Here is a 24,520-nt window from a genome sequence, read left to right as displayed (position 1 = left end):
TTCCCTGATGTAAGACTCTCAGCCTAAACTCAAGCAACACAAAAACTGCACTTCTACAACTTAAAAGTCACCCTGAGTTCACCTCCTGGCCTTTCTCAGTCCAAGCATGTGATTTAGTAAGAGTGGACACACCTTTTGTGCTGCTCATGAGTAATGGGATGCTCCCTCACACACACACACACACACACACACACACACACACACACACACACACACAAACCATAATGTGTCGTTGTGTCTGCATATAGTCTGTCAGGACCCAGAGTGAAGAATCACAAGGGGTTGCAATGGGGGCGGGGCTTCTAAATGCCGCTACACGCAATCTTATTATACGAATAACTGTCATATTGTCATATGAATTAGATGCACTGCTCTGGGAAAAATGCGTCAGGTGGGCTGGGACAACAGCTGCTCTGTTGTTCTACTTAAGCAGGACAGGAAATGCAGCACAATGTCCTCTCTGATACACACTCACAGGACGTCAAGCCGGGCAGAATTCACGAACTAATTGAACTGACATTTAAACTTGATAGATAGACTAGTAGCCTACTGAAAAAATATAATCACTGTTTTCTATTCAAATTAAAATGTAATATATTCCTCTGATGGCAAAGCTGAATTTTCAGCATCATTACTCCAGTCTTGTGTCACATGATTCTTCAGAAATCATGCTGATTTTTATTATTATCATCATTGTTGAAAACTGCTTAACCATGATACCTTTTCAGGATTTTTTGATGAATAGAATTTGAAATACTTTTGTTTGTATCAATGTAAATGCATTTCATGTAATTTTTGATCAATTTAATTTACACAGAAATTCATCAGTATGGGAATAGACCTCCAATTCAAAATAAAAAAAAAAGCACTATGAGGGGGCCATTATAATTGATGTTATACTGTATGTAAACATGCACTAGATGATCTTTGATCATTTTTCAAGTTTGTATCATTGTATCGTCTTGCTGATTTTTCAGCTTCTTGCCTCACAAATTTACAGTATTCAACGTGACCATCTTGAAAACGAGACATAGCGTCACATTAAAAACAGTACATAGCAGGTCTCAGGACTATGCAGTGTTCAGGTCTCATGCTGTGCTGTATCATTTGTGAATGGCCCCTGACACTAATTTCATGCTAATGGAACAAAGTGGATATTTCAATGACATGCATGGCATACAACACACAAAAACATATGCTGTGCACACAGACAGTGCACATAAATATCCTATTAAAAACCTGTAAAGATAGAGAGGAAGAAACATAGAAAGAAACTTAAAAAATTAAGAGAGGACATAAACATTAAACGCACCTGTTGCATTTAGAGGAATGCATACTATAGTCTAATCATGAAACACACATCGGCTCAACATTATATATGATCCTTGTAACAAAGAAAAAAAAACAGAAAAAAACAACATATTTTAGGCAGTAGAAATGTTTAATAACATTTATCATGAGTCTATATATCACTATTTCATCATATGTTGGCATATACAATTAATACACATGATTTACATTTATGTACACTGCATTTCATAAAAAGAAATACATAATTGGGTGTAATTGGGTGAAGAATATGGCTTTTTAAAAATGGGAAATGAGACAGAAAACGCAACGTGGAGTCAAAATAACTCTTGTAAGGCATTGAGTTTGACAGCATATCAAGAGCTTATCTTTTAAAACCTATGTTTCCACAGCTTGTGTGTGGAAAGGATAACACACAAAGCCGATATGCCATTCATTAGCACAGGTACTCGGATCTAGAGCTGTCACTCTTGTACGTCATCTGAGAGTCAATGCTTGAACGTGAGCACAGGAGCATCCTCTCTGAATCCTGAGTCTGCCTTCGTGCCCACAAATCATTCGCCTGCCCGTTCAGAGTCCTTTGTTTCATGGTGAGCGTCTCAAACTTTACATACGTCTCTTTTGAAAGGTCTTCATCTGGTCCACTGTTCCTGCTACTATTTCCTTTACAGTACAGACACAAGATCTTGTAGAGCAACACCACAATGAGAGGCACCGCAACTGCGCATGCAATCCCGCTGGCGATCATCAGGACTTTGTTCTGCCCATCGTCATCACCGTTATCCAGAGTACTGAAATCCACACATTGCTCTTTCCCAGACACCGAACCCTTAGTAACCAAACACACCGTGTAGAGCAGGTTAGGCATCAGATACTCCAAGAGCAGCTTCCCTTGACCAACTTCCGTATCGACCGACTCCTTATTCTCTTTCGCATCATATGGAAAGTAGACCACTGTTAAGGGCGCATCGCTTGGCAAACCTTCAGCGGTCCATAATAAGACCGCCGTGTCACTTGTCTCCTCCACTACCTCAATGTCTTTGATGTCAGCTTTCTTTTTGAACTTGTCACTCATCATTAAACCTTTGTCGCCTTTGCTTTGCTGGACCTTAGCTGGTTTGTCTCCAGCAGGTGGGGACCTCTGAACTCCTTCGCCTGGTCCCAGACTCTTCCTGGTTGGCAGCGGTGGCATTGTGGTCATGGCAGCTCTGGTTGTAAGTGTGGGGCTTAAGGAAGTATTCAATGGCATCCTAGTCTCTGCAAAAGAAGTCCTGGGTTGACCATCGGGCAGCTTGGTTATGGTTATCGGTGGGGACTGCGTTGTGGCCTGCATCCCATCCACAGACAGGGTGATGGATGCCTCGGCCTTCCCTGCGACATTCTTTGCCTTGCAGAGGTAATCGCCTGCATCCTTAAACACAATACTGTGCAAACTGAGGATGGACCAATGAACCCCCTCACCTGGAGATTGCTGCACAACTACAAAGACATGAAATAGTGAGTAACAACCTGAACAATAGGTTCATAAGAAAAAGGTGAAATTATGGTTTATATTTTGCAATAAGTAAGCAGGTTTACATGTGGGATGAACCGATATTAATATTCTGCCTAAGTTATGTCAAATACAGAGATGTAGATCTGATGAAATACATACACTACCGTTGCGTCTGTAAGATCTTTTAATGCTTTTGAAAGAAATATCTTACGCTCATCAAGGCTGCATTTCTGCCAGAAATTGTTTTTATGTTATGGCCTACAACTGATAAATATTGATGCAGAATGAACTGATGTATATATTAAAATGTAAATAAATATTTATATAATATTTGCATATTTACATTTACATATAATATCCAATATTTATAATAGGGATGCACCGATATATACAATTGTGGCCGATATGCCCGTAATTATTTTGATGTTGGCCAGTCATTAAAATTGGCTGATATTAAAATTCTATATTATTTTGCCTAATCTGTAAAAAAACACACAAAAAAACACTAAAGACTCAAATCAATCATTTTAAATGATATATAGGCATCACAAAATTATAATGTACAGTATGAAAACTGTACGTTCGTTTTGAGATTTGCTAAAGATTACATTTAACAGTGTTATTAAATTATTAGTTAGATAAACTTTAAGTGGGCGTTAGATGACGGCAAAGGTAATCAAAAAAGAGAAAATGAGCATGAACAATTTAATATCCAATATCAATAAAACAATTTAAACAAAATCTCTAATATCATACAGCCCTAGTTTACATGCTCTTTAAAAGTTACATTTCAGACAAACACAATAATTTGTCTTTTTAAAAATTCATGTAAACACATTAGTCCGATTGTAATTTTACTAGTCTGACTTTGTCCAGCATGTGTACATGTTAATTGGTCTACAATTGGCACACACTCAAAGACAGACGTGAAAGTGTATTAAATAATCCCTCAAATATTTCAGTTATGTTTGATGTAATTTTTACTTGGACAGACCGAGACCTGCGAGACTTCATACCTGTGTTGTTGAATGCAGATCCATCAGCTCTAGTCCAGAGAAGGGTGGGGGTAGGGAAACCAGTGGCGTCACACCGCAGAATCACATTGCTGCCTAGTGATGACGTGATCTTAGTGGCTGAAATCATAACTGATGGCTTGAGGCACTGATCCAGTTCAGCCCGCTGGAACAGAACACCAGCTAAGTTCTCTGGTCCACTGCATGTTAGAAACTGATCCATCAACGCCACAGGTATGCTGCTCATCTTAGACAACTCAATGAGCTTGGAAATTCGACAGTCACAGTACCAGGGATTGTCCTGCAGACCTGCAAATATTGAAAAATCTGCTTAGAATATGCAATATGTTAAATACAGGAATGTAAATCTCCTTTCAGTTTAGGGGACAGGAAAAGTAATGTATTAAATATGATCTATCCATCCGTCCGTCCATCCATCCAACTATCTATCTATCGTCATGTTTGATTCCCATGTGAATGCATGAACTGATAAAAAGTATACCTTCAATGCAATGTCAGTCATTTTAGATAAAATCATAATGTATAAATGTAAATGCAATGGTGAAGGACAACTTGAATTATTGAATATCTCAACATACTGAAATAAAGACCACATGTTTACTTATTCAACTACTAACACAGCAGTTTACTGCCATCAAATAAGAAAGGTGTAAATCTTGCTGTAAATTCTAAAGCCAGGATGTCTTGTCTGGCTCGCACGCATACATCAGGTGTTGGACATTAAAACCACAGTCCACCCATAATTCTGTCTATGGCAGGATGAAGATCAGTTGACTGTAAACAAGGAATTAGACGGTCCACTGATGCAACTCAACAGCTGGATGGTGGCAACTGCTAATATCCTGATGATACAGGGTAATGCCGGTCACATTGTGCATTTGTGCTTATCTCTACACTTGAATGGCACCTAGTGAAAGTAAAGAATATGCAGTTGCAGTTTCACACGAGCACAAATGCTGTGTTTATCAAATGCTTGGTACTCAATTTTTTCTTGAGTACCAAGAAAAATTCCTTGTGGGTGCAAGCACACTTGGCAATAAAGCTCTTTCTGATTCTTCTGATTCTGATTCTTTATTGTCGTGCCTAATGAAAAAAACACAGTCACTCTGATATTCAGACACACTGACATGATTGCTACTGTGATTTTGCTTTTAAACAGTCCAATAAAAATATATATAAATATATTAAGTAAATTACAATTTAAACACAATGCTGCCAATTATATCACCAAATAAAATTATATCTCCAAGCAAAACACTATAGCAGCATTCTTGAACAAACAAGTTGATTGGATGATTCAATGACTCACTCATTATTGAGGGATTCTGAATTCGGAACAGCATACTGGCATATTACAGTTTCGATTACAGTTTCAGTCATATAAAGATATTGCAGAAATACTAAGAGTTGTAGGCTATGCTGGTGTGCTGTTCCGAATTCACTGGTTTCAATATTGCAAGAATTGATTTATTAACTCACATATTAGGATAGTCACTCCCTGAATGTTGCAGCGTTTTTGAACGAATAGGTTGAATAAATGATTGATGGCTCGGTTGAATAAACACTCTCATAAAGTCTCTGGTCGCCACATTTTGGCATAACCTGTTTCCTAATGTACTGTTAAGTATTTTTCTAATGTAATGTAAACTACAGAAACATCCTCTCCTTCAAGATGGCTGAAAATTTTTGACTGATCTGTGTAGATCGGCCAACCGTGATCAGTTTTGTTGGAGCCTACTGTAAATCGCTAAATGAAAACTTAAAAAAAAACTTTCACCATCATATCATTTCATTTATCATAGCATATCATGCCTAAATCGCTAAATGAAAACTTTGAAAAAAACTTTCACCATCATATCATCAAGTACCAACTACAACTGCTAAAGTATTCTATACTTTAACCAAGTGCCATACAAGAGTACTCTCACTTTTTCTTTCATCCAGTAGGTCGAGCACACATGAATCTATCAAATTATTAACTTTCTCTTCCGCAATCTGTTCTTTAAATGTCACTAAGCAAACACATGAATCATCCTCTTCTCAGATGAGCTCTTCAAAGAAACTTAAATCTCAGATCCTCAGACACAGTTGGAAGCGCCATTAGAAGATTAGCTTGTACTTAACTTGGGAGAGCCCAATGAGACAGGCTAGATTTAGATATTTAAAGATCACACTTGGAATTACAAAGACATGGTAAAGAGAGGGATATTGTTGATTCTTGCTTTCAATTTTACATACTGTATACAGTATCCACCCATATTCTTTGCATTTTAGCATTTTAGGAAGAGCCCACCCTTGTTAAAAAAGAAGAAGTACACATCAGCATACTTTTAAAAATGTAATTATTAAAGAAATAATATAAAAATATGATTAAATGAAAACTTAATTTTCGGACATTTGTATTTTACAATTCAATTAAAATGTATTATTGCCTGAATGTATATTAAATCCAGTTAGTTGACTACAGTAAAGTTGAAATTTAGAACCTTTCAAATATATTAACTTTAAATGTAATTTTATAAATCAATACACTTTTTAAACATAGAAACAAGAAACATAGTAAAGAAAGTCATGAAAACTTTACACTAAAGTGGCCTTTTTATTTAATTAATAATATTATATTATCTGCAAGTTTTTAAAAATATACTTTTAAGATATGAAGTACACTACAAGTGTACATTCAATACAATTAAGCACACTTCTATTTCACAAGGGAAAGCTCATACCAGTAATTTGACTCTTTAAAGGGATAGTTCACCCAAAAAATGTAATTGAAAACAATTCTGTCATAATTTACAACACCCTTAAGTTTGTCCAAATCTGTATTAATTTATTTGTTCTGCTGAACACAAAGGAAGATATTTTGAAGAAAGTTTGTAACCAGGCCGCTTTGGGGCACCACTGACTTCCATAGTAGGAAAACAAAAATACTATGTAAGTCAGTGGTGCCCCAGAATTGTTCAGTTTCCCACATTCTTCAAAATATCTTCTTTTGTGTTCAACAGAACAAATACATTTATAAAGGTTTGGAATAACCTGAGGGTGAGTAAATGATGACAGAATTTGAACTATCCCTTTAACTACAGAGTTTCTTTTGCTGGCTTAGTTTAAATCAACAAAGTAAGCTAAGGTAATTTAGGTAATTTAAAAACTTGTCAATGCAATTTGAATAGTGTCTGTTCAACAACATTTCGCATATTTAAGGCATGTCATCATAATTTGTACCCACCTAGAACAATCTTTTGTGAGGCATTGGCACTAGGCAGGATGCCTGAAAATGGAGGCCAGATGTCCACCAAGTCAGAGGGGAGGGTAGTTAGCTTGTTACTAGAAATATCTAGGTAGGTGATGTTAACCAGGTAAGGTGCTGCCTCCACAGGAACATTAGTCAAGCGGTTGTTGTGCAGGTCCAAGGTCCTCAGACTGGGCATCTCTTTCAGAGACTCCCAGGGAAAGATAGCGATCATGTTCCCATCCAGTCGGAGCTCATGAAGAACTTTCAGATTGTAGAAACTGCCAGGATCCACAGAGGTGATTGAATTGTACGTTATCCACAGGTAGCGTAACTCTGACAGGTAGTAGAAGGCCTCAGTGGGCACTCGACGCACAGCTGTCTTCTCCACCCGCAGCTTCACCGTGTCCAAGGGGACGTTGACTGGAATATCTGACATGTCAGGGTCATTGCATAAAACAGACCTGTGGCAGATTTTCAGAGCAGAAATTAATCACTGCAAGCAATATGGGCCTATGTGTGGTGATGTTCATTCATTTTGAGTTTTATAGTATATATGAGGAATATAGCCTCACACAAAGTAAAATTCAAGGAATTATTTTACATGTATAATTTATGTTCACACTGGTCTGATTCTGATATACCTTTTACAAAACATTTTGATGATTCAAAATGGTTTCCTGTATCGTGAGTGTTTACACTCTCAGGCTAAGCTCTTAAGATACACACAAGATAATACCCCACGTGATAGTTAAAAATCTATTTTTGTTTTTTATTTATTTATGACTCGTTAGGATGTTTAAAATCCAATATATTTATTTAAATATATATGTGAATAATTATAATAATATAAACCTATACATTTACATATTAGACTGTAATGTAATGACAAATTAAAATGCTTTAAAACATTTAATTTAACAAACGTTTCTGATCGCCTACATGAGGAAATAAGCAGATTTCCCTTCAGTGCCAATCTGTCAAAACAAGATTTATTGCCAATAATGTTTATATAGGCCTATTGGCTTACATTTATATAGCCTATCTTGAGTATAAAGGAGCAAGCATAATTTAAAAAACTATATAATCCTTGTTGTAACAACATCTTGTTTATTTTGATTCAAAAAGGCTATTTATTGTGCACATTTTTTCTATCGACTTTGGTCAAATTACATTAATATATAGCCTATGAAATATTTGTCTGTGTTTTAAGGAGGTTTTAAAAGTACTTAATAAAAAGTTAGGCCTACTGTTATAAAACTTATAGGGCCTATTGATATTTCTCAAATGCTATTCATTTTCAGTTTATTCCAGTTCAATCTATTATCTTATACTGTATGTCTGTCTACTTATTCAAGAATTTATGCAATGGGCCTAAATTATGCCTTTTGCGAGGTTATGCTAAATAGGCTATATCTTACACAAAAAGTTTAAACTTTATTAAAGCCTATATTTATTCTACTTTTTAAACTTGTATTATTATTATAGTGAAATAGTGTCCTTACCTGCTGCCAGTGCCATCGCTGCGTCCGTGGTACACGCAGGTGCACTGCGACGGACAGAAGGGTTGTGCCACACTCCAGCAGCCCAGGAGAACCTGGGCCACCAGCAGACGATACATCCTTCAGTCACGGACACACACACTCACACTCACACACATCAGATCCCAATCGATCATCAGTGAACAAAAATCCCTTTAGCAGTCCTCGGGGAGAATGAATAAAAGCAAGAAAAGTTCATTGCCGCATGCATCCTGTTTAGCATGCTAACAGGTGAGCAGGAAGCTGAGAAGAACTGGAGGATTGGAGGTGCGCGAGCCGAGATTAGAAAGAGGATTTCTCAAGGCTGAGTAGGTCACTAAAGTTGAACAAAGTTGGATGGGAAGTGTGTGTGTGAGAGAGAGAGAGAGAGAGAGAGAGAGAGAGAGAGAGAGAGAGAGAGAGAGAGAGAGAGAGACTGTGTGTTCGAGAAGGAGGATAAGCCCACACGCTATAATCGGCTAACGGCAAGGTTCTCTCAGCATCGTCACGTGACCGCTCGCTCCCAGACACTTTTACATCCTGCACCTCCTGTCTGAGGCTGATTTTGGCTTCCGTCATCTTCCTCGCCTCACGCTGTTAAATGTTGCGTGCATTGTGGGTAGATGACACCTGTGTGTAAGCTGACGTTCAGGTCATGATTTACTAAGAGTATAGGCCAGGTGGCAGACAGGCCAAACTGTTCTGTCTGAGTTGAGAGATGACAGGGCTGCCAACTTTTGAGTTCAGCTTGAAGTGAGAATTGGGGGATATAGCCTATACATGGAAAAAAACAATCAACTAATGTTGTAAACTATTGACCTACAAACATAGGCAGGTTAACCAAATTGGGCAAGTGGTTAAAAAATGTGCGTGGTGCCCACCTTGTCCAGGGGGGCACCATGCAGATTTTTTTTTCTCTTTTAAAACAAGCAATTCATTCTCAAACGTATTTCTAGCCTATTCATGGGTTTCATCCGGTCCCTTTCCACAGGTGTATAAAATCAAGCACCTAGATTATGAATGCAGACTGCATTGTGCTTGATTAATACACCTGTGGAAAGGGACCGGATGAAATCCATGAATAGGCCTATATATACCATTTCATCAGAACGTGGATGTTTTGTTGAAAGTTTATTATTTTCATAATTTAATTTCATATTATTATTATTATTGTTATTATTATTATTATTATTATAAAACATCTGCGCGTTTTATTTCAACACTATTATAATTGTATTACACGTGTCTTTTGGCATGGATTAGAGCGAGTGTTTTCAATTAATTTATATGAACTGAAAACGCTCGCTCTGCTCCGCGCTAGGCTAGTGGAAACGCTAGTGGAAACGCTAGTGGAAAAGAGCATCCAACCTTGCACTTTCACGTTGAATTTTGCAAAAAAGTTTCTGAAAGAGGCAGATTGTTAACAAGTGAGTTTTTTAAATGTTATTTTCAATTCAAAACCTCCTAAAGCCAAAGCTATAGAGATGTTATTGCAAGGTGTCAATGCCGAAAGTTGTGTTGACGTCAGAACCCAATGTCAGACTGACGTCAACATCCGACGTCGGACAGACTCTAGGTGTCAGCACCAGAGTCTCAATCTGCCACTGCCTACAATCTGTCAGCGTGATACACTATTATTAAAGGATAATTAACTATTTAATTTACAAATTATTTGTAAAAATGCATAAGGCCGTTTTTATAATAATAACGTTATAATGATAACTTTTAATGGTATTAGAGTAAAAATATAATAATATAGTGCTTGAATGGCTTTTCTGAGGTAAATGTAACGTTATGTGACACTGTTTACAAGCTGTTTTATTCGCGAATATTGAAACACTGATTCAGCGATAAACATGAGAGATGATACATTTCAGTATGTTGTACTGGTTCTTTCAACATATCCTCTAATGTTCATTTATGTTTATTTGGTACTTTCACTGTAAAAAATATAATAGTTGGTTTAACTTAAAAAGTAACCTGGTTACCTTACTTTTGAGTTCACTGAAATATTTTTTTTTAGTTAATACAAAGGAGATTGGTTTAATCAACAGAAACTCCAAATATTGTTATCTGAAATACTCTAATCTGAAAAACTATAATAATAAAATTATCTAAGTCGATTTGACAAAAGAAAACAAGTTGTGATAAATCCTGAATTTTTTTTTTTTTACAGTGTAATAGTAAAGAGGAAGATTGCACTCCCGCTTCACTTGAACTGAGGCCATATATGACCCGCCACATTAAAAGCGCTTTTGTAATAAAACGTACACATTTTTTAAGTGAGATTGTTTTATATCAAAATAGCTATATCAATATATCACAAATTATATCAAAAAGCCTGCTCTTATGTGTCAGTACGTTGTTCTGATCTGTGCTCCGATTGTGTGGCGTGAGAGAGTGAGAACAGAGTCAATTGTGTCACAGCCCTGATAAGGACCTCAGAAAATATTGAGAAGTGAATAACCTACTAGCCTACTGACTAACAATGTGTGAATAAAAAGTAAATTTCTCAACTGCTTAAGGTATAGGGAATAAACAGATTTCCCTGTAGTACCAATTTGTCAAAACAGAATTATTCCCAAGGGTATGTTTATACATGCCAATAAATGTACACCCCTTGAGAATGAATGGAAAATATGCATAACTATAAACATGTGTCCATCCTTGTGTTGCAACATCTGGTTAGCATGCATTTACCGTAATCTCAGTCATGTCTTCCTTTTGATTTTTTCATCAGCAAATTCTGTTTAAAAGCTTTTCTTCTTTTAGTTTTAGTAAAACTTTTTTTTTTTTTTTTTGTAGGTTTGAGTTGAAGTATGTTACTTTACATGTTTACATGTATGTTTTTATGTTAAATGAACATATAGATTTGCTGTAAACAAAAATATATATATATATTAAACATAATGTGTGACATAGAAGCGATATGTCAACCTCCTGTAGAAGCATATGGATAATTAAAAGGCCTGTATCAAGTTTGCAACAGTGATCCAAGATATGTCCTTTTGTAGCCTGCCTCCATGTGGTTTCAATGAAAATAGCAGACCTGTAGAAACATTACCATTCAAAAGTTTGGGATATAGTTTTAAGTTTTGGAAAAAAATATTATAATTATACTTTTATTCTGCAAGGATGCATTAAATTGGTCAAAAGTGACAGTGAAGACTTTTTCATCGTTACAAAAGATTTCTATTTCAAATAAATGCTGTTTTTTTAACACAACTGTTTTCAACATTGAATATTCCAAAATATTTCTGTTTACTGTATTTTTGGCCAAATAAATGTATCCTTGGTAAGCATAAGATACTTTTTTCAAAAACATGTAAAAACTGCCCCCAAACCTTTGAACCTGTGAGTTCTAAATATTAAATGTAAATAACATGTAAGTGTATAAATGTAAATTGTGTCATCATTTACTCACCCTCAAGTTGTTAACCTGTATGAATTTCTTTCTTCTGCTGAACACGAAGGAAGATATTTTTAAGAATATGGGCAACCAAACAGTTGATGGACACCTTCCAATGGGGCCCATCAACTAACATTCTTCAAAGTATCTTTTGTGTTAAGCATCCTGAAGGTGAGTAAATTACATAATTACAATTTTTTGGGTGAATTATCCCTTTAATGGCAGCACACTGAATTTTGTTGTAAAATTATGAAAACACATCTAAAACTTTGAAGACATTTGTCACATATAGAGTAAGTTGTCATATCACATGCAGTATGTATAGTAATGTGAAATATACTGTAGGCTATATGCCTATACCACATGCAAATACTTTAAAAAGGTGCAATTGTTCTCTCAAAGTGCTTTATTTATTTTTCATTTGATCTTTACAAATTACTTTCATTTGTGTAACCCATTTTAGATTATTTTGCTAAGTAAAACCAATTCATTTAATTTTGACCACAAAGTAAACTGATGAAATATTTAGAGTGTATGTGAATTCCAACATGATACACAGATTGTCAAGAACAACAACAACCGTAGAGTATTTATTAACAAGTACACCAGTGTAGTTTATTTATGCAAGCAGTTTGTCCCTACAGATCAGAAAAGCCACTGTCAAGCGGTTGGCACATTTATGTACAAAACAAATGAATGGTACAGCTTTCTACTAAGCATTCTTTAGTGAGAGTACAAAAAGACTAGTATACGAGGACAGAGGGAGTGAGCCAGAGAGAGAGAGAGAGAGAGAGAGAGAGAGAGAGAGAGAGAGGGGTGAGGGTTAGAGAAAGCATTAAGTTAGGGGCTCAACAAGCAATAGTAATAGAAAGGTGAGAGGAGGACTCGGAGGGAGTTAGAGAGATCACCACAAAGTAAACAGGCACAAATCAAACACTAAACCATCGAAGAGTAGGAGTTTCAGCGCAATGTATTCAGCATAGGATTCAAATTACTTCACATTATGAGAAAGGGGATGACCCAGCAAGACAGTTGCATATAACAAACTCATAAAAAGATGGAATGAAAACAGTTTTTCTTGTTTTTTTTTTTCTTTGATTTTTTCATTATTATTATTATCATCATTATTATTTTTTTTTGATCCAGTAAAAACGATTACCATTGAATGCATGACCATGCCACAAATAACACTTAGGTTCACAGTCTTTACCTAACATTACAGGGGTCTGACTTGGAAGCCGGTACCCCAATGCACTTACACCAAGAAAGAGCTCACAAAATGGCCAAATAAGTGCACGAAACTAGCTCTTAGAAACACTGACGGAACATGACTTGCCAGGCATTAAAAGAATGAGAAGACATCTCCATCATCCAATATAATAATGACTTGTTAGCAAGACAACGAGTAACTGTCATTGAGATAATAGTATAAGCTCTTTAAATATTTGTTTTCATAGTCGTATTCCCCTTTGTAAAGAAAAAACCCACCGAAAGAAAGTGATCTGTCACAAAACGTTCCTGTTCCTCACCTGGATTTTGCTTCACCTCTGTCTTTTTTCTTAGGCTTTCAGAAGAACACCCTCCCTCTGCCCACCCTATCCTGTCATGGAATGTGTTTTCAGTCTAATACGAATTCACCTGAAGTTTAAGTGCTAACTTACAGTACATACATTTACACATTGACTTTGTACAAAAGCTGAAAACAAAAAGCGTCAAATTAAAACCCTGAAGGCTTTACTGTGTCTATATCTATTGGTGTAGGAAAATAAAAAAGAGGGGGTCATAACGCTGTAGGCTTGTGCATGTGTCACTTGCTTCCAGTAAAGGGAGAGTTGCATTGCTGCCGAAGAGGGGGTCGCTGACACTACAGTAAGATTTAAATGTCAGAAAGATCCTCTCCCTCTCAGAGAAGTTACAACGCCACCTACTGGCACGATGCGGTCTGAAAACTTGACTGGCACGGCAAGCAAATAATAACCATTTTGTTATTTTTTAATCATCTTGATAAGCTATGCAATGACATCTGTAGAAAAATAATAAATAAACACTTTATGGTACATCTGTTATATCATAATTTTGTTTTTTGTCTTTTCTGTCTCAGTTTTTAATTATTTTTTTTAACCAAAATAATGCAGAATGAGCAAGCCATCTGCTGGTATCGGGCTTCATACCTTCTGATGATTAAAAAAGGAGAGAAAGAGAGAGAGAGAGAAAGAGAGAGAGAGAGAGAGAGAGAGAGAATTGTTTTTTTTTTAACCTAATTTCTTTTCATGATTTAAGTCTTTGATAATGAGACCTTAAGAGACAGACACACATGAAAAATGTGCTTTTCCCCCAAAAACCGAACCTCTACATAAGAATGATTCATGTATTGATGCTAAAATATTTAAAAATTGTAATATGTGGTGGAAAAAAGAACCAGCACAATCTCTTAAAAATTAAATACATTAATGTGAAAAAACTACAACACTACTGCTAGCACTAATAATAATAATAATAATAATAATAATAATGTTTGTGCGAGAGGTAATGGGTTGGCCATGGGGTTGGTCATACGACACACCACCTGGACTGCACCAGTGCCAAAACTCCCTTCAACAGGAAGTGAAAGCACTGAGGGTCCTCCCGCCCCGCTGCCGCTTCCTGTCTTATGTGTAGGCATTGAGCCGTTCCTTGGAGCGCGTAGAGTGGATGTCATGCAGCTCCTGCTCCTCCTTGGACTTGCAGTCCTCATATTTCTGCATTTTACATGCATCCTTCACATAGGCCCAGTTGGCAGACAGCACCATCAGGTAGTGGATCTGAAACAACACCATATAATATTAAAACCGTCAACTAAACCTTTGCATTTATATTACTCTAATAAAATTGTTCTTATGAAACATACTTACACTTATAAATCTCATAAAAGGATTATTATTATTCTAAAATCTATTTATTATTGAAATAACATCAACAAAGTCAACTAAACATTTACAATTGTATTATTCTGACACTTATTTACTTATTAATTTTATTTTTATTTGTACATGATATATATATATATATATATATATATATATATATATATATATATATAGCACAAAACTCTGGACTTTTGGTTGTACCGATACCTAAGTCCACTAAACGCGGCAGAGCTTTTTCACATTTTGCTCCTAAACTCTGGAATAGCCTTCCTAATAAAGTTCGCGGCTCAGACACACTCAGTTTCTCCAACCATTCACATAATGCATCTCATAATCTTGCACTCTGGTTATATTAGATCAAAAGCATGTTATGAACAGTAGCTAGGTTATTTTATTTTTTTTATTTTTTGCTTTTCTGTCTCAACTAGAGAGTAGGCTACAAAAGCTTCGGTTTGGATCCAGCCTCTTATGAAGACTTCAGATGACTCAACACCTTTAAAGAGATGACCAACTCCTGCGAGGACTTCAGAAGACGGCAACTCTGAATCAACATGCACCGCTCCCAGATCCTATATATATATTGTAATCATTACGAACACAACTTGTAATAATTGCTTTAATGAACTCACAGAGTGCAACAGTCATGTTCCGGAAGTAAAAACGCCACCCTTGGCTTAGACAGACCTACTGTGGTATTTGCTTCTGCTGAAGCCCCATTATTTCAGCTTATTTTTTTAAATAATCATGTTTAACAGTGACATTCCTGTTTTAGTGGAAAACATTACCCATGATTCTGTACAGAAAATTACACCAATCTGAGTTGAACCATGAAAGTTACATTTTCCTTCATTCTATTTTTACTATAACAACCCCCCTCACCCCGAAACATCTCTATGGGCATCTTAAATACAACAGAATAGCATAGAGTCTGGTTACAAAAGCAAAATATAACAATTATGTCATTACACCTTTTCAAGGCATGTACCCATGCATACCAAAACATAAGTGCTGATGATAAAAGTATCATTATTACAGTATAAATGCATACATAAAAGAGAGAGAAAAAAATAAAAAACTATTTTGCCATTCTGTGAGACAGACAGCAAATACAGCGTCACAAAAAGGTGTAAAGAGAGAGATACATGTAAAATAAGTTAACAACTGGGTAATTGACAAAATAGGTTCCCATTTCGAATAAAATCTGTCCACAGATCCCCTTAAATGTAAATTTTATCTTTTCTAATTTTAAAAAGAACATCACATCTTCTAGCCAGACTGTTGCAGAGGGAGGGGTAGGGGCTTTCCAACTTAACAAAATTCTTCTACAGGCCAATAAAGTAGTATAAGCAATGATGTCTATGGAAGTAAAATAATGTCAAATGTTTTTGAAATAAAAAGCCTGTTGAATTGCACTACTTGAAAAAAAATAGGCATTGCATTAACCATGCTTGCATTTTAATGCATTGTATTTTTAGTGCTTACATTTTTATGGGCTGAAATTCAACATGGTTGAATATTTAAGCTGTGAATATTTCAATTAAAAACATTTCAAACACCTTTTCATTATTAAAAATTCAATAATCCATATTCACCTTTCATATTTCACTTCCTAAATATTCAAACTGTTTAAAAATACAACCAATAATATTCAACAGGCAATTTTCGGTCCATTTTATTTCGCTTTGCAAATTCGCTTCCACAAATTCAGTGGTTCAAATTCGACAGTAAATTCAACATTGACATCCAGGAACTGCAGGAAAAGCAGTAGATTGCAGAGCATACTCTCCATCTGCTGTTAGTCTACCTCACCATCAGATGGTGCAAAAGCGCGTGTTGAAGACCAGCAACAGTTAGAACAAGTCATTCATTCATAAAACTCATTTACAGCAATGTAAGTGTATTTGTGATTATTATGACGGCTGTTATATGTTAAATTCAGTGTCTTCACGGTTACTTTTCCTGTGTAGCCTACATGCATCTTTCTCTACCGTGAACGAGATTATAATGTTATTCCCCGATGCGGATATACAGATCCAATGTTACATTTTTGAGGTTGACATTTCTCTCTTGGTTGTTTAGTTGCCTTAACTTTATATTGTGGCGATGTGCTGCATGCAGGCTATTAGGGTTTCCCTCAATACTTAAGGATTCCCCTGCTGGACATATACAACGCTTAACGTAGCTTAATGGACTACAGTGATGTAAAAGACCAAACGCGCAGGCAAGCAGATGGACTCAGAATAACGCGGCAAGTTTAATGCTGAGCGTTTCCCGTGATAGACTGGCATAAAGATGGCTTGATGTTGGACATTCGCACATTTAGGGACCGTCTCTAAAGTGTATACGACTTTGGTATACACGTTTCTAACTCCGATAGCATTTGAATAGAACGACTTACAGTCATACAACCAACTGTAAAGTGTTCATTTAGTGTCAGGCATAATGCACACCCTTTGGTTTTTGATATTTATTCAAATAAATTTAAGTTTGCTATTGAAGTTAGAAACGTGTATGCCAATGTTGTATGCAACTTTAGAGACGGTCCCTAAATGTGCGAATGTCCAATGTCAAGCCAATTTTTACATTTAGTCATTTAGCAGACGCTTTTATCCAAAGCGATTTACAGTTAAACTAACAATAGGAGGACAATATGCAAGTGCTGTGACAGTTTAAGCTAATGCAATACACGTATGCATACTATATATATGTATGTATGTATGTGTTGATTTTATGCCAGTATATCACGAACGCTCAGCATGAAACTTTGCGCGTTAAGTTCATATTCTGAGTCCATCTTCTTGCCTGTAGCCTATATAATAGCCTACAGCCTACTTCCCTAATAAGGTGCAAGATTGGTCTTTCATATCACTATCAACGGAAGGGAAATCCTTGTATGAGGTATTGAGGGAAACCGATTATAATCCTGTTCATGGTAGAGAAAGCTGATGACATGTAGAATACACAGGGAAAGTAACAGTGAAGTTATTGAATGAAACATAAACACAGCTTATTGCGTGTTTATCATCTTTTCCGCATATACTGACACAGATAATCATTTTCATTTTATGAATGAATGTCTTCGTCAGCAACAAGCGCTTTTGCACCATCTGATGGTGAGGTCGACTAACAGCAGATGGAGAGTATGCTCGGCAATCTACTGCTTTTCCTGCAGTTCCTGGACGTCAATGTTGAATTTACTGTCGAATTTGAACCACTGAATTTGTGGAAGCGAATTTGCAAAGCGAAATAAAATGGACCGAAAATTGCCTGTTGAATATTATTGGTTGTATTTTTAAACAGTTTGAATATTTAGGAAGTGAAATATGAAAGGTGAATATGGATTATTGAATTTTTTATAATGAAAAGGTGTTTGAAATGTTTTTAATTGAAATATTCACAGCTTAAATATTCAACCATGTTGAATTCCAGCCCATAAAAATGTAAGCACTAAAAATACAATGCATTAAAATGCAAGCATGGTTAATGCAATGCCTATTTTTTTTCAAGTAGTGCAATTCAACAGGCTTTTTATTTCAAAAACATTTGACATTATTCTACTTCCATAGATGTCCCTCTGGGTTGCAGTTAAGGTAATTGTTATAGAGTCACAAAAATAGCTATTGAAGAGCAAGGCCGCAGTGTCTTCCCCATCGTTTTTAATTAAATTATGCTTTATTGGATTGTAGTTCTTTCCCTCACCAAAGCCGTTAAGTACACAGCCTACCTTTGTATTTTTAAATTCTTGTGCCTCTGATTTTCAAAAACTGTTTTGCTTCAAATCAAAGTTTGTAGTGTTGTGATTCACCTCATAGCTAATTGGCTTGGCTCATGCCTTATAACGCTTTAACAAAGACTTCTTTGAAATCTCTATGGGAGAAATGAATGGAAAAAGTACTTCCGTAACCAGCGGCACTGAAAAAGGGGGCGGGGACTGTTGCACTCTATTGTTTCTGCAAATGAATACATGATATTAGCTATCTGCATGATTTGTATTATCTTAGAACTGTACATTTTTGACAAATTGACATTATTTTGACACAGTCACCTCTGATAAGATCACTCTAAATTGTAAATAAAAACCTGCATTTTCTGTAAAGCTGCTTTGAAACGATATGTATAGTGAAAAGCACTAGTCTATACAAATAAATGTGAATTGATTAGGGATTTTTTTATACACTACTAGTCAAAAGTTAGGAATCTTTTTGTGTCATGTTTTTGAAAGAGGTCTCTTATGGTTACCAAGGGTGCATTTATTTGCTTGAAAAAATGCTAATATGCTCAATTGTGTATTTGGAATAAGATCTTAGCAGACTGTGATGACGCATGTTTGCCACTCTAAAATTAGCAGTGACACCAGCAGGAGGCAGCATTGTAAAGCAGCCAGACTCCTCTCATATGTGTGCTGGAAAACCTATGCACAAAAATACCTTGATGAAGGCCCTGGCATTGTTCTTATTATGAAATATAGGGGGGGGGGGGGGGGGGGGGGGGGGGGGTTATAGTGTTGTCATATAGTGTTGTTATCCCAACACTAAATGAAATCATGGGGTCTAACACTATATGAAATCAAAGTAAGTGTGTGGGGTTATAGCAGTGTTGATTTTAAACATTTTATAAATATATATGAAGAGTTCAGATGCAAAAGCCTCTAAGTGCCATCTGAAATTTTCTTCTAGAATGATCATTTTTATCAAGCTTGTATATTTAAGTTCAGTAATTTCACTTAAATGACGATTAATAGGTAATTTTCATTGCCATTTAAGTGAAATTACTGAACTTAAATATACGAGCTTGATAAAAATGATCATTCTAGAAGAAAATTTCAGATGGCACTTAGAGGCTTTTGCATCTGAACTCTTCATATATATATTTATAAAATGTTTAAAATGATTTTAATTATTTAATAGGTTAAGAGGGAACTGCTGTCCTGCATGAGAGCATACACTATATTTTGTTAACTTCAGTGCACCATTATGCAAATCAGATTTACATTATGCATGCTCATTAGAATAGGACCACACCCTGAATTCCTCTTCTTGACAAAGGAAAAGCTTGGTTATTATTACCCTTCCCAGAGAGTGTAAGGACGCATTGTTTAACAATCAGTTAAATTTGCTCTTTCCACAGCAGGAGACGGAAAAGCTCTTTCTATAATTTGCTACATCATCCCAGACTAACAACCACATTCTCTTTTTCAGAAAATGGTTCCTCGCAAATTACTGAGTGCTGCTTTCTACAAGCTCTAGGGCCTTTCTTCCCCTAGTTTCCATGACAACAGAACGTGCCCAGCGTCTCTCCGTGTGTGTGTGTGTGAGAGAGAGAGACAGAGAGAGAGAGAGAGAGAGAGAGAGAGAGACGGAGGGGGTGGGTGGGGTGGGGACAGGCACAAAGATGTTAAATAATAACAAAGAGAAGGCAATATGAGAGAGCTGACAACACCCCAATGCTCAAATATTTCATGACTTTAGTTTTATCCCATTTCAGTTTAGAAGAAGGTGATGTCATTAATTCAGCTCCCATCACACAAATAAACACGCTGTTGCCAGTTTAAAAGGATGAAATTAAACTCTCCCCCTCAACATATTTCTCACTTTCAGTCACCATGATATAAAATATTATGTTAAAAGGGAAAAATTATTTGCATTGAATTCATTTAAAAACGCCTGAAAAAAACCTTTGTTATGACCCATACTTTAAAAATCCATTAAAATGATTGATGTACAGAGTGATATTCTTTAAATGTTACATTTAGGTAGTTCATTTTAATGTGCGTGGAACACTAAAACATTCAGCTGAACTTTAGTAGTTAACTTAATTTTGGTTTTTTTGTAAATGCATTTTTCCCCGCATAAAAATGAGTTTAAGACATTAGTTTCAGTACTGAATCCATATGTAAAACCTCTTCTCTAAAGGCTAGAATACATGACCTTTGCTTATATTTTCGCCCTGATGTGCACACTACAAATTTCACAGAAAATGGCATAGAGTATGATGGGCACAGAATCAGATTTTGTAGCTTCAGACTATAATTTCATCCAGTCAGATGATATCAAAATATGTTTGATATTTTGAACACATATCGTAATGTGTGAGTTTTCAGCTTTCAATCTGATTTCAAGAGTGGTGTAGTGTATTCCAGATGCTATGTATAATTGTAGGTATTGGTCAAAACTCACCATGGCAATGACTGCAGCTCCAGCCCCAGCCAGCGCACACACAAACAGATGGAAAGTCATATCCAGCTTTCAGAAAGAAATATTGAGAGAGAGAAACGAGTCTTGGATTGCTTTTCATTGTTGAAATGATTTATACAAGTATTTGAAAACATTAGAATTGTGAGTCTAGTGAACTTGTCTATACTTCATACTGACCTCATTCGATTCACACATTTTGAAGAACTTCTCTGATCCTGCACATACAGTCTTCTCCTCTCCAAAGGGCACAACACCTTAAATAAATAGTTTTTGTCATTTCTCAACAGCAATCTGTGTGTTTAGGGTATATGAGGTTATAGCAATGGATATTACACATTTTTAATTTGGATAACCAACCAGTAAGAATAAAATTATAGCAACGAAACAAATGATCACTGAAACTTCTTTGTAACCACTCTTAAACATCTGGCAGTGAAACCCACAGATTATGAAACATACCAAACTGGCGCGGGTCAAGACATAGACTTGCTCCCTCCAGAACGGTCATGTTTTGGCAAATGGTCCAGATGTTGAAATACATGAAGACAGGCAAAGAGGTGAACGCTGTCACACCCAGCCAAGCCAACATGAAGATGTACGTCAGCATGATGAACTGAAGGAAAAGAAGGATCAAGACTAATGCCCAAATACCCGATCAAACTCTAAATTAGAAAATAATTTAGAATACAAGAGAATTAAATAAAAGGCACAATTATAAGCATCAAGAATTTCAAATAAACTCAGAAAACTCAACATGTAAGGTAAGATACATAGAAAGGAATATCTCTATTAAAGGGAATTAAATGAAATCTGGAACAGTGTGCAGAGTTTAGCTATCAGTGTTACAATAACAGCAACCACACCATAACATTTCACACTGCATAAATGAGAGGAGAATAACTCGCAGAGTTCACTGCTTTTATAGCCTATAAACAGCTGCCATGTTTATGTGCGGCAGTTACTCTTAGTGGCTTTATCGTTGCCCTTTTATACATTCCAATGCATGAAGTTCTCCCAGAGATTTCTCACCCATGCACTGACGCAGCGTCCACAGGTGGTGATTTTGAAGTCTCCATACAGGTCCTTGATGGCCCCACTGGTGAAGAAGCCTTCGACCATCAGAAGAATGCCATACACAAAGAACGCTGAGGCGATGCCATAGATGACATACTTGATAATGTCAATGCTGTGGGAAATGGAGGAAATAAAGTCGATCATTATGTATGCGTGGGTAAAAAAAGACACATACATTTCTAATCTAAAAACCATTAACAAAAGTAATCATGTGACCACAAATTAGGGCAGTATAGTTCACATTACTCAATCTATATTTGACTCAATCACACGGAGAGAGTTGAAAACAAACCAGAACACAAAAAAATATTTCTGTCTTGCCAAGTGAATTCAGCATGTTACTTAAGTAATCAATCTTGTATCTTAAATAAAACAGATGATTTGGATATTATTACATTAATTTAAAGGTGCAGTAAGCAATTTCTGAGAAACGATGTTGAAAGTGGACCAGACCAAGCGCCACAACACATATGTAGCCAATCAGCAGTAGGGGGCGTGTCCACTCATGATGGGGGAGGAGAGAGTGTGAGCAAGAGGGAGATTTGAAGAAATACTGTAGAAAGAGAGATGGCTGAAAGACATTACAAAAGAGAAAAGGTAAGAGGAACATCATTGGAAAAATAAGGGATATGATCAGGCAAGAACTTAGGAACCGCGTTAAAGGGATAGTTCGGCCAAAAAAAGTTTATTTACCCATGATTTACTCACCCTCAAGCCGTTCGAGATGCATATGTCAATCATTTTTCAGACGAACACATTTTCAGTTATTTTAGAAAATATCTTAGATCTTTCAGTGGTTATAATGTCAAGTTATGGGGTCCACCTCCTTCAAGTCCCAAAAATGTGCATGCATCCTTCACAAAAGTAATCCATCCGGCTCCAGGGGGATAAACGAAGGCCTTCTGAGGGTAATCCGTGCGTTTTTGTCGTAAAAATATACATATTTAAAACTTTATAAATGAAAATAACTGGCTTCCGGCAACAGTCGACGTACATCCTACGTCATACGCCGGCATCCATCTCCGGTGAATGCGCGTCGACCGTTGCCGGAAGCCAGTTATTTTCATTTATAAAGTTTTAAATATGTATATTTTACGTTTATCCCCCTGGAGCCGGATGGATTACTTTTGTGAAGGATGCATGCACATTTTTGGGACTTGAAGGAGGTGGACCCCATAACTTGACATTATAACCACTGAAAGATCTAAGACATTTTCTAAAATAACTGAAAATGTGTTCGTCTGAAAAATGATTGACATATGCATCTCGAACGGCTTGAGGGTGAGTAAATCATGGGTTTAATATCCTTTTTGGCCAAACTATCCCTTTAATATTAGAAAATCTTTCCAGCACTGGAGAAACCTAGCTGGAATACCCGAAAACGGATGCAGAGGTTGTGTTGTTTCTGCTCCATACGGAAGTAACATTCGTTTCACACAGCATTATTTTGTTACCCTGGTAATCCAGAGTTCTCACGAGAGCACAAGTTGAATTGTCGAGAAATGATGCTCATTAAATATGTCCCTCGATCTGAGCTGCACCAATCACATCGGGTTATCTGATATAGGCGGGCCAGAGGCGAGCTAAACAGATGACGACAGCGCTGTGACGTCGAAGTCATTAGTAAACATTGCAAGATGGCTATGGATGAATAGCAGTTGTTTGAAACGGCTTTGGCCGCTACAATGAACGAGTTAGACTTGGCTTTTTATCTAAAACAGGAACAGAAGACACAGCTCGAATCGTTCCTTTGCAAGAAGGACGTTTTTGCTGTTTTGCCGACCGGATACGGTAAGAGTCTAATCTACCAGTTAGCTCCGCTGGTAGCTAAGTGTATTGTTGTGATTGGTCGTAGTGTTATCCTATTGCGTGCAGAGAGATTTTCAAATGCATGCTTGGTGCCGCCCCTCGAGCTGGCCGATTTTCATTAGTCAACGCCAGACCATTCATCTTTTAGATTTAGGTCTGGATTTCCAGGCTATTATTTTGTTTCACTTCAGCTATGATAAAGAGACATACACTCTTGCATTGCGTGCAGCAATGAAGGGAGGGGTGTGTTTGTTTGGGTTGATTTCAAACATCAAAAGTGTTCAACAATGATTCTCAGAAATCTCTTGCTGCACCTTTAAATCAGTGTAAACTACAATACATGGTCATAAACTTAGTCATGTTATTTAAAAGCTTAATTTGCCCCCCCAAAATGTAAACAGGCTGTGTATGTGTGTAACTGTGTTTTTAAATTATATTTTTTGATATTCTACAGATAAGATCAATATGACAAGGCAGTACAAAAAAAGACAAATAGAGAGATTTTCCACTACACATAAACATTTACACGCATATGCACT

General features: G+C 36.5%; 2 protein-coding genes across 2 annotated transcripts in view; both read right to left on the bottom strand.

Annotated features, from left to right (window-relative positions):
• Positions 1 to 1,437: 1,437 nt before the first annotated feature.
• lrit3a (info leucine-rich repeat, immunoglobulin-like and transmembrane domains 3a) lies at positions 1,438 to 9,395 on the bottom strand. Its single transcript, XM_082177435.1, has 4 exons — positions 8,575 to 9,395; positions 7,067 to 7,533; positions 3,820 to 4,125; positions 1,438 to 2,787 (listed from the first exon to the last, which is right to left on the bottom strand). Exons 1-4 carry the CDS (start codon positions 8,688 to 8,690, stop codon positions 1,745 to 1,747), a joined length of 1,932 nt encoding a protein of 643 aa, XP_082033561.1. The 5' UTR covers positions 8,691 to 9,395; the 3' UTR covers positions 1,438 to 1,744.
• A 3,190-nt stretch (positions 9,396 to 12,585) lies between these two features.
• gpm6aa (glycoprotein M6Aa) overlaps positions 12,586 to 24,520 on the bottom strand; it is a 33,455-nt gene continuing 21,520 nt past the window's right edge. The window contains exons 3-7 of the mRNA XM_082178592.1: positions 22,128 to 22,284; positions 21,558 to 21,711; positions 21,276 to 21,352; positions 21,081 to 21,146; positions 12,586 to 14,799 (exon numbers count right to left, since the gene is read on the bottom strand). Of these exons, the coding sequence (XP_082034718.1) occupies positions 14,647 to 14,799; positions 21,081 to 21,146; positions 21,276 to 21,352; positions 21,558 to 21,711; positions 22,128 to 22,284 (607 nt within the window). The 3' untranslated portion in view covers positions 12,586 to 14,646. The remainder of the gene's footprint in view (positions 14,800 to 21,080; positions 21,147 to 21,275; positions 21,353 to 21,557; positions 21,712 to 22,127; positions 22,285 to 24,520) is intronic.

This window comes from Leuciscus leuciscus (genome assembly GCF_965113295.1).
Source record: "Leuciscus leuciscus genome assembly, chromosome: 8".
Lineage (NCBI taxonomy): Eukaryota > Metazoa > Chordata > Actinopteri > Cypriniformes > Leuciscidae > Leuciscus > Leuciscus leuciscus.
The sequence above is the reverse complement of the archived record's forward strand: the minus strand, read 5'-3'. Positions and strand labels throughout refer to the sequence as shown.